Source organism: Astatotilapia calliptera, chromosome 5 (genome assembly GCF_964374335.1).
Source record: "Astatotilapia calliptera chromosome 5, fAstCal68.1, whole genome shotgun sequence".
NCBI classification, from domain to species: Eukaryota; Metazoa; Chordata; class Actinopteri; order Cichliformes; family Cichlidae; genus Astatotilapia; species Astatotilapia calliptera.
This window is the reverse complement of record NC_137426.1, coordinates 26,663,002-26,682,072: the sequence shown is the minus strand read 5'-3', so window position 1 is coordinate 26,682,072 and position 19,071 is coordinate 26,663,002. Positions and strand designations below refer to the sequence as shown.

The 19,071-nt window shown below is 39.9% G+C and overlaps 1 protein-coding gene and 1 long non-coding RNA gene across 2 annotated transcripts; both read right to left on the bottom strand.

Annotated features, from left to right (window-relative positions):
- Positions 1-882: 882 nt before the first annotated feature.
- On the bottom strand, positions 883-5,219 carry LOC145428938 (uncharacterized). Its single transcript, XR_013909292.1, has 2 exons — positions 4,985-5,219; positions 883-1,747 (listed from the first exon to the last, which is right to left on the bottom strand). It is a non-coding gene; the product is annotated as an uncharacterized LOC145428938 (long non-coding RNA).
- A 6,699-nt stretch (positions 5,220-11,918) lies between these two features.
- LOC113022760 (transmembrane protein 233) lies at positions 11,919-16,845 on the bottom strand. The gene is made up of 3 exons (XM_026168522.2): positions 16,344-16,845; positions 15,592-15,726; positions 11,919-13,126 (listed from the first exon to the last, which is right to left on the bottom strand). Exons 1-3 carry the CDS (start codon positions 16,521-16,523, stop codon positions 13,115-13,117), a joined length of 327 nt encoding a protein of 108 aa, XP_026024307.1. The 5' UTR covers positions 16,524-16,845; the 3' UTR covers positions 11,919-13,114.
- Between the last annotated feature and the right edge of the window lie 2,226 nt (positions 16,846-19,071).

Genomic DNA, 19,071 nt, shown 5'->3' with positions numbered 1-19,071 from the left:
AATTAATTGTTGATCAGTTAATCAGTGATTCATTCAACCTCAATATATTTATGTATTTATATAATATCTAATATATGTTTAAAGATATGAACTTCTTTGTTTTCTGACTTTCTCTAAACTTAATCCATTTACTCATATTGTGTTTCATATGAAAAAGAAAATGATGAAAAGGAGTATATTAGCAGTAGGTATATTTTCACGCATGGAGTAGGAATATATTTTGAGAACCTTTTCTTTCTTGCTCCTTTTTGATGTACGTGTGATCTCAGCTGTAATAGTGGAGAAGTGGTTGAGTCTTAATAATTTGCAATGGGATGTTGGTAAAACTGAAGATCTTTACGTGATCAGCGTGTGATTCTGTCCAAAGCGAGCTGCCTGTCACACATGGCTGCAGGCAGATGTCACTATGAGGGCTGCTATTTCAACTAAGCATCGCTAGTTCTTATACAACACCCATAGCAAAAGCACTGTGCCTCACAGTCCACTGATATTTATGAGTGACAGTGACACACACAGACTCCACACGGGCTCAAGTCCCTGTTCTGAGTAACATACTGTTTCTCTTTTTTTTCAGGCCAACATATGAAATAAGAGGATATATATTTAGAAACCTCCAACAAGTACTAGTCATTCTTCATGTACTGAACCCCCCTTTCTCTCAGTCTGTACGTAACCTGCAGACATCCTTGTGACCATGTGTTCCTCTCGAGGCTTTTTGTGTGTGCGTTAAACACAGATTCGCACCGGCACTCCCCCGTGTGTTTTGTCAAACCAGTTACCAGATTTGACAAGTGATCGCTGTTTAAAAATAGTTCTCTCACTCCACAACAACTCATCCTTTCTGTTTTTGTGAGGCATTTCTGATTTTAGAGCGACAGCTGATTTCTTTATTTTTTTTTAAATTTTTTATTTTTTTGACACTAGGAGAGGACAAGCTTCGTTATTGCTTGCAGTCAGGCTCAGTGCTCCTTCACTTCCCTCTCCTGTGGAGGAGTACGCTGAGGTCATAGCTTGTTGCTACACTTGACTCATTCTTCATCAGTCAGGAGGTTAACAGGTACTTGTGCTCGTTCATCTGCTGGGTTTCTGCTTCACTTGGAGCCAGCACAGGCTGCCTTTCTGGGCTAGAAGGAACCCTGCAGGCTCGGTAGAGGATTAGACAGAGGAGGAGAAGGAGGATGGCAACAAAGGTGTTGCAGGCGATGGCCACCAGTGCAGCTGTGGACAGTCCTGTGCTTCCTTCTGATTCCATATTTAAGACTGGACAGCAGTTCCCAGTGATGTTTAACCTAAATTTGAGCTTTTAAGTTGGCTCCTTGATGTCCTTAGTTCATTAGTAAGACCAAGCAGCAGCATATTTATTTAGAAAGCATGAATCTATAGGAGGTGATGTCCACAGAAGAACTTAACATATATCTCCATCATATAGTTAATTATGGTAATTATTGTGGGATAAAATTAATATGTAATATGAACATCAAAGTGGAGTGTTCCCTTCCACAAAGCGCACACTGTATTGTGCAGAATTTTTAGAGAAGACAAGCACAGGAAAGTTGGCTTGCATGTGTCACTTAAGATATGAATGTTTGCTCCTCAAGGTTCTGTTTTTCCTGATAGCTTCTTTAGGGTGACACACCAGTGCTCCGACATACAGAGGAGGCTCGCAGCACTTTCTCCCAGTGATGATTTCACAATAGTCTGTATTGTCAAAACACTGCTTATGATTCCAGTAAACGCCTGCAACTGTCTGTAAGAGAGAAACAAATAGAACAATTAGGAATAATTGAACACCTGTGGAGCATGAAATGGAAAGTGGAGCACAGTATGTCTCAGTTAACTCATCAATCTTTTCAATCAGTCTCCTTCTCCTTGCTGTTCATTGTTTTATATCAGTTTTATACTATATACTAATATATGTGTAACATTTGTACTATTTTTTAATGCCATCTCCGTCTAATTAATGTCTTTTATAATAGAAGTCAGCATTTGAGAGCACACACAGGCACAGAAGAACACAGGGATGAGGATCAAAACACTGGACACATAGGCAGGATGTATAAACAAAAGATTAATTTCAGTTTGACTTGCTGTAAACCCAAATAACCACGAACACGCTCAAAAACACACGAGGAACTGAACACAGGAACACGAGAACAGAGGAAGCAGATAGGAGGAAGCAGGCGTAAACACAGGCTGTGCAGGCAACCTGATAAACAACAGTGATAGGGACAGGATTAGAAACAAACAGGGAACTAATTGAATACAGGTTAAGCTAACATGGGAGGCACCAACAATTAAATAAAGAGGGAAAAAAACAAAGTCTGAAGACAAAACGATGGCATCACTCCTCCTCCTCACAGTGTAATGAATTCAGGTCAGACTCAGTGTCCTTCCATTTTGTGGACCGTTATTGTGATAATGCATCAGCTCATTTCCTTAGATGTCTCATTTAAAATGACACAAAAACTTTGTAAAAAGATAATTAGCTCATATCTGTACCTCAGTTTTTTATTTCTTCACTAAACTTGAATTATTATTTTCAGTAAAATATAGTCCTAGAGAGTGTATTTTAAAATAAAACTCATATATCTCAAAGGCTGGATCTTGTGATCTGTGTCAGGATAGGTAATGTGGATTCGAAGATCAGGTTCATGACTTTTTACTTGATGATCAATGATCCTTTTGAGCCATTTGAGAAAGAAAACTTGAGGAAAGCCTTTGCAAGAATACTGACTCCAAAAAATGCTTCATGACTGAACTGATGGCAATTTTGATTTGACTTTGATTTAAAAAAAAAAAAAAAAAAAAGCCATTCAAACTGTAATCCAGCATGCTAATTTTTTACTACTACACAATATGGTTTGTTTCTACTCTTTACACACTTATTAACCAAATTAATTATCATTTTTAGTAAACAGAAAAGCACACTGTATTGCCTGAACAGACAGAAATCCCCTACTTTGAGGAAGAAGTGAGAAAGAGTGTTCAGTAAGACTGTTGACTTAAAAAAAAAAGATTAAAAAATCACCAGAGTAAATTTTACTGTATCATATAATAAGTCACCTTGTTTCCCCGAGAACAGGCAACTAAACTTAGAAGGTGGATTCCAGATATCTTCTTTATTGTGAGTATTAATATATTATATATAAAGTACTATTACCAAGGATTTTCTCAGTTAACCATGCAGAACAATGGTACTGTAGTGGTATATTGAACTTACTTTCAAAACAAATGCTGAACCTCAACACTAGCTCATAAATGCTACTGGTAAACACTAAATCATTACTGGCCAGAGGATTCTTGGGCAAGGTAGCTAGGTAAACCTCACCACTGTTTTCAATCATGCAAACACTAAAAACAACACATCTACAAGGTCTAAACTCAAAATTACCGAAATAGCATTAAATCGGTCATGATGGTTAGCCACCCCTGGTATGAATGGAACATCTGTTTGGAGCTATATGAAAGCCTTCCCTTCCAGCTGAGTGGCTACGCAGGCAGCGAAAGGGAGCATATGCCCCATTTGTACACAATTATGCACACCATATCTACTGTGTTAAGCTTAAATTTTATACAGCCGCCGCTAGGTTGATGCAAATTGATCGCAGGCCACTGTAGCTTCACATGCACCAGCTCTGCTTGCACACGAGAATTCGATTTCATCTGGCTCCACAACCACAGCTAATAGAGTTAGCGCTGCTTTTGAAGCAATAATATCAGTTTGTGATTGTTACTAATCCAAATCAACCAATGGACTGTGCATTCCTACTAATCGCATCCTGTTTCCCTGCATAACTCACATGCTACAAACTCGCTGCACACTGTGCACTTTGATTCACCAAAATAAAGTTGTGGTAACCTACTCTCTCCCCCTCTCTCTCTCTCTTTCTCACACATACATGCATACATGGTTGCTGTGCTCATCTTTCTTGACAACTGAATATCTTTAATAAAGGTGGACCAGTTGCTAATGTAGATGCACATTAACCAGACAGAAATTCACTCCCATTATTTTCCCATTTGGAGGATTAGCATGTCAATATGTTTACACTGCAAAAGCACTTACCAGTGAACAGTGAACTTATGTTGCGTGTGAATAGTGTTGTCCCGAAGATCGCTTTTTGAATCTTGTTACTTTCTAAAAACATGAAAATTCATTTTATTTGTGAATATTTTATTGTAAATGAAACACGTCACTTCATTTTACTCATTGCTATCATCATTGCCATGTAAAAGCACAGAGGCATCTAGAGTTTAAGGCACTACAATCGTTGCTCATCACTGATCTTGGGATTTGAGGCCTGTCCTGATCTTTGCTCTGCATTCTCAAGTTAGTGCTGAATAGCATGAGTACAGCCACTTCCCGTGAGGAAAAAAACGCCTCTTCAAACCCAGTGAATCACATGGATATAACCCTCTATGTGTTATTCACGTGACTCAGTTGAATCTAGCATGATGTCTATCAGTCAGTCTTAAATCTGCTTGTCTCACCTAACTATTGAGAAGCCCTTCTAATTCCAATATCTGCATGGAAGTGACAGCGCTGTCACACCTAGACTCGCTATCACCTCTTATCAGTCTCATGTTAATCAGAGTCCCCTGCGTCAGTTGATTTCATACCCCCACATGTGCAGTTGGAGACCTGGCTGCCTGCAGAGTGTGACAGGTGGATCTGATAAAGTCACAGAACATTTGATCTGGATTTGGTGCAGCCTTCAATCCTCAGGTGGAAAGGAAGCTCCATTTTTTTCACTCTTTAGTGATTAAGGAGGATACCTCAGTCACAACTGGTGATCTCCCCCTGATCTCATAACTCGCTGCGTACTTAAATAGCACCAGCTGGCCCCAGTCCTATGGAAAACATAATTCTAATAACAATCTTAACTTCAAAACACTAAGAATGTTAAGACTTTCCAATTTGTTTTTATCACGCTATGTGTTGCTATGGAGCAAAGTCTTACATTCACAGTAGTTGCACACTTACCCGACACACTGAGGCATCAGTTTTTCTACTGTTCTTTGAATAAATATCCCAGCGTATAAGTCAGCCATCTTCCATTATTCACATGGATAACAGTTCCTTCTCCAGCTGTCTGCCATACTCTGCTCTCCCCTCTGTCTCCCCCGTTTCTTTTCCTTCTCCACCTGCTCCGCTGCACTACAGACAACTGAAGACGAGGCAGGACTGCGCACTGTCTGCCAGAGAGCTCTCCAACAGCAGAGATTCAGAGGGGCGAGAGGGAGAGAGAGAGCGAGAGCGCGAGAGGAGGGGCCGTGCAAGTGGATGTCAGTGGTGATATCAAGCGTAGGGAGAGGGGAATGGTTTGGATGTAATTACACAGGCCTCCTGCTGCAGACAGGAGGAGGGGGTGTGAAGGTTGTTACGGGGAACAAGCAAAGCTGCCTGTCAGACAAAACAATGACTTCTGCCTTGCATCGCAGTTCACAGTATGGCCAAACAAATAATTTCAGCTGTCAAAAGCAGGAAACTGGGAATCAAACAAGGAGAAGCTAAATTAAGACTCAATCATAGACATGGTTTGTGGAACTCCGAGCACAATGCTCATAACTAATCTTCTAATTGAGGGCCCGGTGGCGCCTGTGTCTGGCAGCCTCGCCTCTGTCAGTGTGCCCCAGGGCAGCTGTGGCTACAATGTAGCTTGCTATCGCCAGTGTGTGAATGTGTGTGTGAATGGGTGGATGACTGAATGTAGTGTAAAGCGCTTTGGGGTCCTATGGACTAGAAAAGCGCTATACAAATGCAGGCCATTTACCAAAGTGTCCAGCAGCACCTTGTCCACTTTGATCCTACAAGTGTCCCTGACCCCGTGGAGTGTAATAGTGATCCATTTATGTTTTTTTAATATGATTTACTCCAAGTGGAAAAAAAAAAAACTTTTAAGTCAGAACATATGTTCTCTTCTTTTGCAGCTTATCTCAATACTACAATCAAAGTGTCAACATATCACTGCGGTTGAAAGTTCCTGTAAGTAACAGTATCATATGAGCTGCATTAACACAGAGATGTAGTCAAGACTACTAAATATCTGAATAAGCAGAGTGAGACAATCAGTAATGCAGCATTTGTGGCGCACACAGCATACCCTCATGTAACAAGTCACCAAACGAGGAGATCGTGTTCTGTTGCAAAAACAGGTTTCTGCTGCAGATTCGGTCAAATTGTTCTGTCTCGTGATCTTTTATTGTTCAGGTTACTCCAAGTTTGACACGTTTGAGGTCAGTGTGGTGTATTAAGAAGTATTTATAGCAATGTATGATGGGTTTACTTGATTAAACTTGTCTGATTACAGCCAATTCTGGTCGATAGAATCGTAATGTTACAGTTTGCTGTGGATGACTAAGCGCACGTTAACGTTAACACATTTCAGTCAGACTAATATAAAAGAATCCGTCCTCTGTTTTCATGGCTCACTGTCAGAAGCTAGAGACACTAGAGCATTTAGCTTGAGGCCCCTCTGCAGGACAAAAGAATAATGACAGGGCAAACAAATGTGATTACTGCTGGCTTTAGGGTGCTGCTTTGGACCTGTGTTGCAAAAGGAATTGTGGAGTCATTGTCAGATTTTACCATGCTTACAAAAGCATCTGCATTGTGCAGTAACTGATTTCGTATCTATTTTCTGTTTGCTTTTCTGTATACTGTTGGTGATTCACCTGATTAGGACCCAGTATGTTGAAAATGTTATGGCTTTTCAGTCTACAAGGTGTTGTTTTCAGTGTGTGGACAATACGCACTTGTCCTATTATTGGCTTCTCTTTCAAACAACATGCCGCATATTGTCAGATTAAATATTTGTGCCTTGTAATTTACAGATCTAATTTTAGTCTTGCTGTTGCGCTTTTAAACATCACGACATGTAGTTCGTAAGGCTTTCAATTTCTGCTGACTGTTGTCCAGATAGCAGTGCGCTGTGCTGCACAATCTTGAGAACTGTTTAGGAGAGATAAGGTTGTATAACGTTCTCTGTGTCTTTCACGCTGACCTGCAGTGTGGCTTTTCCACCTCTGTTTAATGCGCATTTGTATTTCATGGTTCAGTGGGGTTACCGTTCTATTTTAAGTTTTCATTTAATTTAACGAAATACCCAAAAAAGCACAGTTATCCTTAAATAAGATGTTCATGAAGTCAATGTTTCAGTCGTATGCCGCTTCCTGAATGTACTGAAAGTTTGACTTTGTCTGTGGTGTGTCTCATTTTTTTCAGCAGTCAAGCAGTGTAAGATTTAAGTATTTTAAAATGTACTTCTATCACTTTGGTGTGCCACTTTTTATGTGTAATGTATGCAATACATCGTCGTGTTTGTCTCTGAATAGAAGTTACAGTCTTTATGGTTGCCTTTGCATGATAATTTTTGTAATTTCCTGGAGCACAGATACTTGGGGGCCGCTGTAGCAGCGCACCGAGCCGAAACACGCCCACACGTAGAGTTGATTAACATAACTTATCAGAATGGAACTGTAAGGCTGCAGGACGTGCAGTTCACACAAACAATCTGTTTTCAAACTGGCTGCACTTTTTAATTCAGTGAAGTCGTGCTAGTCTAAGCCTGCATTTGCCTTTGTGTAGAGTGTGATGACGTAGCAGAGATACAGGACAGCCAAGCACACCCAGTCAACTGTGCTGGCACAGTTTGTTCCCAGGTAGCGCTGTGATTAATACATACATTTATGTCATCACATGCAGCGATTCCACTTATATTTAACTGTGGTGATTGTAGTGTTGTGTGTGCTTTGGCCTTTTTAACATTGCAGGGTTTCCCTTAGAGCCCGTTTTACTAAATTCCACCTAGTTAGGTTCAAATATGCCCCTTCACAACTTTAACCCTGAATGTTAAAAAAATTATGCTTACCCAGTAGTACTGTACAATAGTACATTATAAATCTTTGCTTTGAGTAACAATTTGACTTCTCACACTCACACTTGGTTGTGATTCTGTTTTACGATGGAGACATATAACACTGGCTGCTTCATCAATATCACATTTACAGTAGTGATGGTGATTTTGAAAATAAAAACTTAAACTAGAAATGTTGCCAATGAGGTGCAATGTTGTGCTTTTCTACTTTATAATGGTGTTTAGTTCTCAAGATTAATCGTGACCTTGCCTGTATAGCTGCATGCAATTCATACGTCCAGCTGTGAAAGTAATATATATAAATGAATGAATTTGTTCTCGTTAGATTGCTGTGGGTGATCATACAGACATGAGGATGACAGACTAATTGGAGGGAGTTTGTGTCTAAAAATGGGCTATGTGCACAATATCCTTATAACAGGTGAACAATGGCTGCATGTTGATTTACTTGAACAAGCCTGTGGTGAGCGGATCAAATGTAAACACTGGTTCAGTCAAAGGATACAGTTCAAGGAAATCTGAACTTTTGTACAGGGGAGTTAATGTGCTAAAGACCACAAAGTTGTTTCATCTTAACTGCTTGCCCAGGTAATAAACACAGTTTAAATCTATTACTTGACCATTAGGTCGTACGGTTGCCATAAAAAGTTTTCCGTGTGGTGGAATTTAGCATCTAACTGCACGTACGTCACACATGGTAAATGTCAACAGCCATTGTTTGTGTTCTGTGTGATCACAGTTTTCATGCACAGGACAAATTGCAGCACGTCAGAAAAAAACTTTTTGGTTTGTGCTTAAAGTATTTTTTTTTTTTTAATTAGTCTCAGTTGGAAAAAAAATTGCAGGCCCATAAAAAATGAACAAAAAAATGACAATAGTATAAAAAAATGTTGACCCAAACATTTTTTTCAGCACCATTTCATAAGCCTGAGCGCATTACATTATTAAATTCTTACATAACAGGGTAATCATCTCTCTCAACAACCATCCACCTAAACTACCATTAGCATCTGTAATGATCAGGACTTGGGAGTGCTTCACGAGGCCAAAGTCATTGTCGGCATAAGCAGCATCATTGTTGACGTGGGTGTCTTTGAGCTCCCCTATTAACACAGCAGACTTCTACAAATACAGGCTGACATTTTCTCAAACGACTGCAAATGTATTTTATCAAATGTGCTGACCTTCAGCGTCAACAAATTCAATTTCATTGTTAGTCAGTTAGCATTAAATGTAACGACGATGGCGTTCAAGGTAGCACTCTTCAGATATTATGGATTGTATTCAGGGTAAAGATGAGTTCAGGCCCCCAACTTTACTCTTGTGTTTGATGCTCACACACTGTCCCCGACAACATTTCCAGAAGGTAAAACTATAGCTATAAAAACCCACTGGACCTTAAATAGAGCACAGCTAACAGGCAGTCTAAGCTGTCTGGTCAAACCAGTGGAGGGTTTCACAGTGAAAGCATCACAGCAAAAATAGAGCTGCGAGAGAAATGGATATTAAAGTTCATGATCCAAATGTATCTGAAATAGGCTACTGTGTCTATTTGTTATCTATCTAGCTTATGCCATTTACCCCAAAGCATGTGACCTAATGGAATTTTTTTTAAAATTGAGGCAAAAGTCTTTAATTCTGAGAAACAATATACATTTTGAAAATTAACAACAGTACCCATTTTTTCACCCATCCATCAGTCCCATTCTTTGGAACACAATAGAAATAATTAATTATAATCATAATTAATCAGATTTGACAGTCATTCACTGTCACTAAAAGGAAGAACTGATTTGGTTTTGGTTGTCAAGGGTCAACAAAACACTTTCTTGGTAATAACACAAGAATTAATTAATATCACAAATGTCCGATAGGATAAACATGGTGACATTTCATATTGAAAAGGCCATCAGTTCCATCATAATGTTTGTAAAAACTCTGTAACCCAGAAAACAGATGGAAATCTCCCATTTTACCTATCCTATAGATGCATGTGGTAAGCAGTAATATTTAGGTCAGCTGTGGTGTTTAAACAATGGTAATTGGCATTCAGGTGCCCCAGAAAGTAACCCCCACACAATTACATGACAGTACCAGCCTGAACTGTTGATACAAGCCATGATGGATCCATTGTCTCATGTTGTTTTACCCTAATTGTGAGCCTGCCATCCACATATTGTGGCAGAAATTGAGACTCATCAAGCTAGGAAACATTTTTCCAGTCTTCTGTTATTCAGTTCTGGTGAGCCTGTGTGAACTGTAGCTTCAGTTTCCTGTTCTTAGCTGACAGGAGTGGCACACAGTGTGCTCTTCTGCTGCTGTAGCTGATCTGCTTCGAGGTTCAACATGTTGTACATTCAGAGACGCTCTTCTGATTCTTTACTTTTGTGCTGATCCCAGCAGATCAGCACTTTCTGAAATAGTCAGACGATATTAAATTCCAGTCATCATTAAACTATATGTGACTAAGCGGACATGAATTCAACCTGACTGGCTGGCAGATGCATGGTAGAAATTCTAGTCTTAGTATGAAAAAAGAAGAAAGGACCTTTTCGTTTTTGAATATCAGGTATCTAAATGCATATCGCTCTTTCTCTGCTTGCACAGCATCATTCCCACAGTGATCCTATTTCATTTATTCCAACTAGATCAAACTGCTGCCGGATAGGAGGAATGTGTCATGCGATATGTACACATGAAGGGTCTATGCAGTGCTAATGGAAGCGACTTGTTTGAGTGGCCTATTTATGCGCACCTCGCATGAGTCATGGAGTGCTCTCCAAATTTACCGGCTGTAATGCGGCTAACAACACAACAGTACAGCTTCATGATGAATTATTGATGTGAATGCAAGCTGAAAAATAATATGATTCACTATTCTTGTGCTCACAAAGATGGAAGTCATAATCTCTTTTTGAGGCAACATGAAACATATAAATGGAAACTATTTTAATTAATTGTGCATGTGTGAAATTTTCTTCGGCACATATTATGGTCGTCATTTTCCTGTCACAAAGTCTGTCTTGATCCCTTGATAATCTTACAAAGTGCTTTTCAAGTCGCCTTATCCCCGCGCTCATTTTATCTTTTTTTTTTCCATCCCGTCCTTTCGCGTTTTGCTTTGGTGTGACATCAAAGAGGTTGCACTACAATCACGCTGCATTTCTCTTTCAAGTAAAGGGAGATAATAGAACAAGATTACTGCCAAAAGTGATTTGTTAAGTGCATTAGAATAACTGCTGAAACTTGGCAGCGGGCCTGTTACATCAGAGGGACTGCTATGAATTGCACCTGCAAGTAGGAGAGGTTTGAAAGAAGAAGAAGAAAAAACACTGCATAACTGCAAACCAAATTGCAAACTGCAGATTTTAGTTTCTCTATATGTGGAGCATGTATGTGTAATACGTCTCTCCCTGGGGACCAGGGAAAGCATCATTACCCTGCAGATAGCTGTGCAATATATGAAAACAGTCTGAAAGGCTTGTTTTTCAGTAGCAACAAGAAAACAGTTATGAGTCATGAGTTGAGACTGAAATGGACGTACAGGATCATGACTCTCCCGCTTAAACCCGTCTGAATCATCCCTTTATTCCCTCCCACCTTTAGGCCACTTTATGTTGCTTCATGAAAGGATGAGTTTTGTTTGACCATGTGAGAGGCTGAGCAATCTGCCACACAGAGGGCAGATCTGCTATATTTAGCTGGGCATATGCTGCGACATATCAAACTACAGGGAAAAGTCCCGGCATGGAAGGTCGTAGTTCAAGGCTCAAGTTGTGAACTTGAGGCTGTGCAGGTCTGTATAAATACTTTGAATTGTGTGTATTCAGGGTAAATTATTGAAAAGCGATAGGTCGTAGGGTCTAACAGGGTGCAGACATAGAGATCTCAAATGCATGTAACATGATGCTTGGTTTGAGTTTACTTTTATGTGATCGTAATGCCAAATTTTACTCAGTCGTGACAGACCACACAGGAAGGAACGCAACTGCAGCAATAGCTCTTCAGTCAACAAGACAGAATAATTAAAGTGGCAAGAAATGTCTGGAACTGATTTTAATACACATATATTTTTAAAAATGCATTTAGGCAGCAGGCTCGTGCGAACACAGCTGAAGAAAAAGAGTAAACACCAAATGCCAAATATTCTAACATCCAGTCCAAATATGGGGCAAGTCCCCCCAAAATATTACAAGATACTTTATTTCCCATTGTGTAGTATCTTCAGGAGTTCTCTCATCAGACCCTTGCTGTCTGGTAAATGCAAGCAACTTTTAAACCTCACAGCCTAAGTTTGTAACACATCTTTAAGTCTCATGAAAAAAAAAAATACAATAAAAAAACAGCAATTGTAGATAATCATAAACACGAGGCACAAAGTCAGGGATATAACTTGTAATATAATTTTTCCAGCATTGGTTTACATTTATATTAACTGCTGTGTTTATAATCAATCATCACACTAGGCAAATAAAGCTACAGAAGCAGAACTTGTGACTGGATTTGATTTCACAATTGTGTGTTTTAACATTTCTGTCATCAGAGGAAAAATTAATTTATTCTTCTTATGAATTATTTATTCTTCCAAAAGTCTCTGTGTGAACCATGGTGGCCGCCGATACGCTGCACTGCGATACACATATTTCACATGCTCTTTGTAACTGCTACAGGAATGAAAATAACATTTGTTTGTTTACACAATCATTTTCATAATAATTCCAGGTTTGATGCACAGCAGGGGATTATCTATAAATACAGTGAAGCTAATTAAGACACTCTGTGTTCTTGAAAAGGTCAATTGGGCTTCTACCTCGGAGAGATACATTTGTAAGTTATACTCTACACTCCTAAATTATTTTCATATTTCATTGTTATCAGTTGTTGTCTTTTCAGATTCTTTATCCACCATTGTGGTTTAACATAACTGGTTTTATTATCATTAAAGAAGGCATTACGTTCAGGATCTTTATCACTCGAGCTATGAGCAACAGTAAACAGTGGATTGTTTACACCTTTGTGGAAAGCTGCCTTTTGCAATCAAATCTGGAAAGACATTAGTCACTGAAGTCTACATGCCCACCAGATTTTACATTCACTGATTTTTTGTAAGGAACAACATAGACAGTAAAGTAAGCACTGTACAGGCTAAAGTAAACATGAGGTGAGTCTGAATCCTTTCGTTGGCACCTGAGCTCGTAATGAGTCTTCAACTCTCTGCTCTCTCTGCATCCACTGCACTAAAAATCCATCTGCAACACAAAGTACATTAAATGAATGACTAATTTTTCTATATTATATGTAGTGGTGAATAGTCAGTAGTGGCAAGTCTCCCATGTACAATTAAATCTATATATTATATTTATTCGATATGCATTACATGTTGTACACTGCTCCAAAAATTAAAGGTACACTCTGTAATCAGAGTATTGATCTGGTCAGTTAAGTAACAGAAGCTTTTGTTAATTAGTTTCAGCTGCTTTGATGTTAATTAAATTAACAGCAGGTACACAACAGGGACAACAGTCAAAACAGGATTTTTTTTATTACTAAACAAATATGTTGGACTGCGTTCTTCCATTTGCACAACATCTCTAAAATTAGAAATATCCCGTCTCAGAGTGACGCTGAAAAACTTCATGCATTTATTACTTCCAGGCTGGACTACTGTAATTTTTTATTATCAAGATGTCCTAAAAACTCCCTGAAAGCCTTCAGCTAATCCAAAATGCTGCAGTAAAAGTACTGACAGGGACTAGAAAGAGAGAGCAGATTTCTCCTGTTTTGGCTTCCCTTCATTGGCTTCCTGTTAAATCCAGAATTCAAAATCCTGCTCCTCACATACAAGGTCGTAAATATTTAGGCCCCATCTTGTCTTAATGACCTTGTAGTACCATATCACCCTATTAGAGCACTTCGCTCTCGCTCTGCAGGCCTACTTGTTGTTCCTAGAGTATTTAAAAGTAGAATGGGAGGGAGAGCCTTCAGTTTTCAAGCCCCTCTTCCGTGGAACCAGCTTCCAGTTTGGATTCGGGAGACAGACACTATCTCTACTTTTAAGATTAGGCTTAAAACTTTCCTTTTTGATAAAGCATATAGTTAGGGCTGGACCAGGTGACCCTGAATCCTCCCTTAGTTATGCTGCCATAGGTGTAGGCTGCTGGGGGATTCCCATGATGCACTGAGTATTTCTTCTTCAGTCACCTTTCTCACTCACTATGTGTTTATACACCTCTCTGCATTGAATCATACTTGTTATTAATTTCTGTCTTTCTTCCACAGCATGTCTTTTGTGCCCTCTTTCTCCCCTCACCTCAACCAGTCGGAGCAGATGGCCCCGCCCCTCCCTGAGCCTGGTTCTGCTAGAGGTTTCTTCCTGTTAAAAGGGAGTTTTTCCTTCCCACTGTGGCCAAAGCGCTTGCTCATAGGCGATCGTATAATTGTTGGGTTTTTCTCTGTATGTACTATTGTAGGGTCCACCTTACAATATAATGCACCTTTAGGCGCCTTCAGCATAGCCTCAAAAGCTTGGAGGAGAATCCAGGAGAGCTGGACCGGGCTGTAGAAGGTCCTTAGCCCGTCAGCAGGAGTAACTGCTCGATTGTGCAAGAAGAAACAGAATGAGGACTACAGAATGACCTCCAGCAGCCCACTGGTGTGAATATCTCTGACCAAACAATCAGAAACAGTTGTCATGAGGGTGGCTTGAGGGCCTGACGTCCTCTAGTGGGCCCTGTGCTCACTGCCCAATATCATGAAGCACACCTGGCATTTAGCCTAAAATACTGGAATTGCCAGGTTCACCACTGGCGCCGTGTGCTTTTCACAGATTAGAGCAGGTTTACCCTGAGCACATGTGACAGACATGAAAGGGTCTGGAGAAGCCTTGAAAAATGTTATGCTGCCTGTAACAATTTTCAGCATAAGTAGTTTGGTGGTGGGTCAGTGATGGAGGCATATCCATCAAGGGACACGCAGACTTCTACAGACTATGCAACGGCATCCTGACTGCCATTAGGTATCAGGATGAAATGCTTGGACACATTTCAGACCTTATATTGGTGCAGTGTTCTGGGTTCCTCCTGGTGTATGATAATGCCCAGGCTCATATGGTGAGAGTATGCAGGCAGTTCCCTGGAAGGAATTGATACCACTAACTGGCCACCACACTTGCCTGATCTAAATCCAACAGATCACCTCTGGGACATTATGTTTCAGACAATCCAGTGCCACCAGATTGCATCTCAGACTGTCCACAGTTTCAGTGATGTCCTAATCCAGATCTTCCAATCTCATTAGAAGCATGCCCTGATGTTATCAGGCACGCATACAAGCACATGAGGGGCTACACGAACTACTCAGTACCATCAAACGATGTGGCGTCCTTTTATTCCTAACACATTAGATCTAAGTGTTCCTTTAAATTTTTTTGAGCAGTGTATATTATATATATTTAATGTGACCTTTTACGCTGTAATATTAAGGTTCCAATAAAAGATTAGGCTTGTATTTGTCACCCTCATTCAAGTCAAGTCAAAAATCATTGACTTGACTTTCACTAATACGCATGACAATAATAATAGTACTAACATAACTCATGAAATTAGCTATGTGTAGGGTCATGTCTCAAGTTATAGTTGCAATATTCCAATATAAAGTTTTTAGAAATTCACTTGAGAAGTTTTTATGAGTGGCAACAGTGCTGAGGCTGTCTTACTGTGGTAAAATGAACAGTGCAGGAGATGGCGATGATGAGAAGCCCGATGATGACTGAGGCAATAGCCACGTAGAGCGCGTTCCTGCCCAGCCGCCTGGAGCCTTCGTAGTCTCCGCTGTAGTAACTGTTTCTAGACTGGAAGAGAGAAATCACTGTAAAGAGTAAAAACTCACCGGCAAATCTGCTAAAAACACAAAATGTGGTACGCAGAGCTCTCTGAAAAGTCTATGAAAAAAGTTTAATCAGTGGTTTTGTTTTTTGTTTTTTTTTTATTTGCCAAGTGAAAGTTTATTTCCATCAACAGGCAGCATGAAAATGTAATTTTCCAAAGCGGAAGATGAAGTAAGTTTGTTTGATGGGCAGAGCAGGTGTCTGTGTGACTGGGTTACATCTTAGGGTCCAGCACATCAGAACACTGTGTAAGCGTTACATTTAAAGCAGCCTGGACAAGAACATGTTTCATTTCTCTCTGACTCATTATTTCCTTAATATTAGAGCACAGAGCATGCATAGTCTAACACAGAGGCGTGGGCAATTCATTCTCCCAAGGGGCCACGTGACACACTGGAACTGTTGTGGAAGACCAGAGCAATAAGCTGAACTCTGCTCAGTATTTATCTCTTTATAAACTGCTACTGGTAAGAGTAGATGCTACTATCAGTCGTTAGCTGTGGGCTCTTGGGAAAATTAATTGCCCGCCCATGGTCTGACATGATATTAAAACCCCATCAAGTTTTATTGTTTAGACTTACCATGATAGAGAAGACCAAAGCCACAATGTTGACGGGATATGCAGGACAAAAGCATGTAAAAATGGTCAAACAAAGGTAGCTTTGAAGAGGAGGTGGTAGTTCCTCTACATAACCACTGTCGAAAAATTCGCTCCCACTTAAGGAGCTCTTTAACTGTGGATTTAGCACTCCAAGTGCCATCGAATCTGACAGCAAGAGGTGAAAAACCGAAATTTAAAAATGTTACAGAGAAAACAGAAGCTAAAAGAGTGTTCTAAATACAGCAGGAGAGCGTTTAAGTCTAACTTTTAACTTTGGAAAAAAATAATGAAACCAACAGCTTAAAACTCAGCTTGAAAAGTCTGGTCTTGTATACCGGGTCTAATCCTTCCTCAAAGCTGGGAAAAAATGAAGTTTGTAGGGAGAGAAGGCGAAGCAGAGCTGGGAGAGGATCACTAACCCTGCTGGCCTCCATCCAGAACTCTGACCCTGATAGAAGTGTGAGGGATCAGACTGTTTACCACTGCTGGCAGCCCACACAAACATAGTCACTGCACTGCAAGATGGATTCATGTTCTTAGCACAGCACGACACATGCATGGAACTTCTGATGAAACAATGCACCCTGTTTTTTAGTTTGTCGGGTTAAAGACTGTGAAAATTATGAATATGGGAACAAGTCCTTCAGGCATATTCACTGTATTTGTTTACTCTGTCAACTCTATCCATGCAGTTTTGGTGAAAGTTCTGTTGTTAAATTTGCTACCGAAGGGAAGTCTATGAATACTTCAACCCACCAAAATTGGGAGGACTTTCATAGACTACAGGTAAAAGTGGATGCAGACTTCTTGCAAGACTTCTTGTTGTTTCGTTCAGTACAGGAGTCTTTGTGGTGGGTCAAAATGTAACTTTATTATTCTGCACTTGTAGTTCTATCAAGTGTGACAAGATACCCAACACCACTGGCTGAAATGTAGCCCCAAACCATGACAGAGCCTCCACCATGCTTGACAGATTTTCATGCCAGTTGTTTTTTCTCTGTTTTCCTTCCTTAAAAATGGCTTCTTGACAGCTTTCCTTCTACTGAGACTATTTCTGATGAGGCTTCAGCTAACAGTAGATCAAGATCTGTATCTCTTAGGTCCTATGTCAGGTCTTGGCTGAATTGTTTTTTAAAGACATGACTTTCAGGTATTATTCATCTGCTGTAGATAGTTCTTTAGGCCACTTCCTTTTTTGTCCTCCACCGCTTTCAACAAATTTTTTACAGACATGCAGCACACCTTGCTGAGATATGCCAAGTTTTCAGATAATAGCGGCTTGGGAATCACGGTGTTGGTGCTAAAATATGTCTATGTCTGTCAATCTATGTTACCTTTGGTATTTTTTATAGTCAACTAAAAAATGGGAACGAATTATGTGTTTTTGTGACAGGCTGCTAGTAACAATGTGCCTAAAGATAGGATTCTCTGTCACTCATCACTGGAGTTAGGTGGAGTTTATATGTTGGAATGACTCACAGTCCAGCGTTTAGTAGTTTAAATTAACACAGACCAAAATGTTTTTCGCACCAGGCTGCAAACATGTTTATCCCTACTGTAAGGTTGTGCATTTGATTAAGGGAGCGAATCCAGCCTCAAATGGCCATTCTGTGAACTGCAACTTTTGGCACTCGTGTTTTGGCTTCATTTTTCAGCCTCAGCAGTTGAAGTTTGGCAGTTACATACGCCGACTATTTGTGCCAGTATACCAATTTAAGAGGTGGCATTTGCTCTTAAGATTTCAAACACGCAGGTCAGTTCACATGACTTCAGTGCGCATGTGAACAAATGTTGGGTTAAAAAAAAAAAGGAGTCACAAACACTTTAGAATAATTTATTAGGATTTTCAAATTGAAACTGTCAGGAAAAAAAACAAAGAAAAAAAAAGAAGAAAAAAAAAGAAAAGCATTGCTGTAAAGCTTGGCGGGGGACAGCCCAAATCTTAAACTTTAACCGAGCTCATGTAGAGCTACAAACTCCATTCAAAGCATTGGCCCTTTTCCTTACAACAGCACAACAAAAGACATCATTAAAATCAATATACAAGGGGAACAAGATCTCAAAACAGAAAAATATAGTTTCTTTTTTTTCTGAAAATAAGTCTTAATGCCGCAGAATTATCCACTTGTCGTCTGCTATTACCAATAATAGTACTATTTTCATTTGTAAGGTAAAAAATAACTTATTGCTTTATTGTAAGTTAAAAAGTTACAGTGTTGGTGTCCAGCAGTAGTTTGTTTTTTTTTTCTTTTATCATGTCCCAGCCCGTCTGACAGAGGAACTACTGGCTGGATCAGGAAGTTTTCTGCTGTGCTGAACATCAAACAGGCTGCAGCAAGAAGGCTGAACAAACAGGCTACTTGTTTTTGCAAAGGTTGAATTTGTTCCAGCTTTTTGACTTTTCCTGCCAGCCAGCGCCGTCTTGTACTGAGGCCCCCGTATCAGAGCCGACTGGGAGCGAGACCCTGTTCCATTTCTGGTTCCCTGCCCAAAACCCTGTCTGTTCACCACCACACTGAGCAGCAACTATATATAAACAGTTATCTGTTGGTTCCAGAGGTGCACAAATTTATTAAAACGAAGTGTGGAATGGGAGAGAGTCAGGGGGGAGAAGAGCAGATGAACCCAAATGGAGCAGGGCAAACGTTCTGTTTTTTTTTTTTTCAGTACCAAAGGAAAAAAAGGCAATCAAAACGCTCCTTCGCTGA

Bases quoted from the DNA above. Each gene is read 5' to 3' on its own strand.
- LOC113022760 (XM_026168522.2), bottom strand. From the start codon at position 16,523: ATGGCACTTGGAGTGCTAAATCCACAGTTAAAGAGCTCCTTAAGTGGG. The intron at 15,727-16,343 runs GTAAGTCTAAAC...TCTCTCTTCCAG, and splicing joins CTTTGGTCTTCTCTATCATG to TCTAGAAACAGTTACTACAG.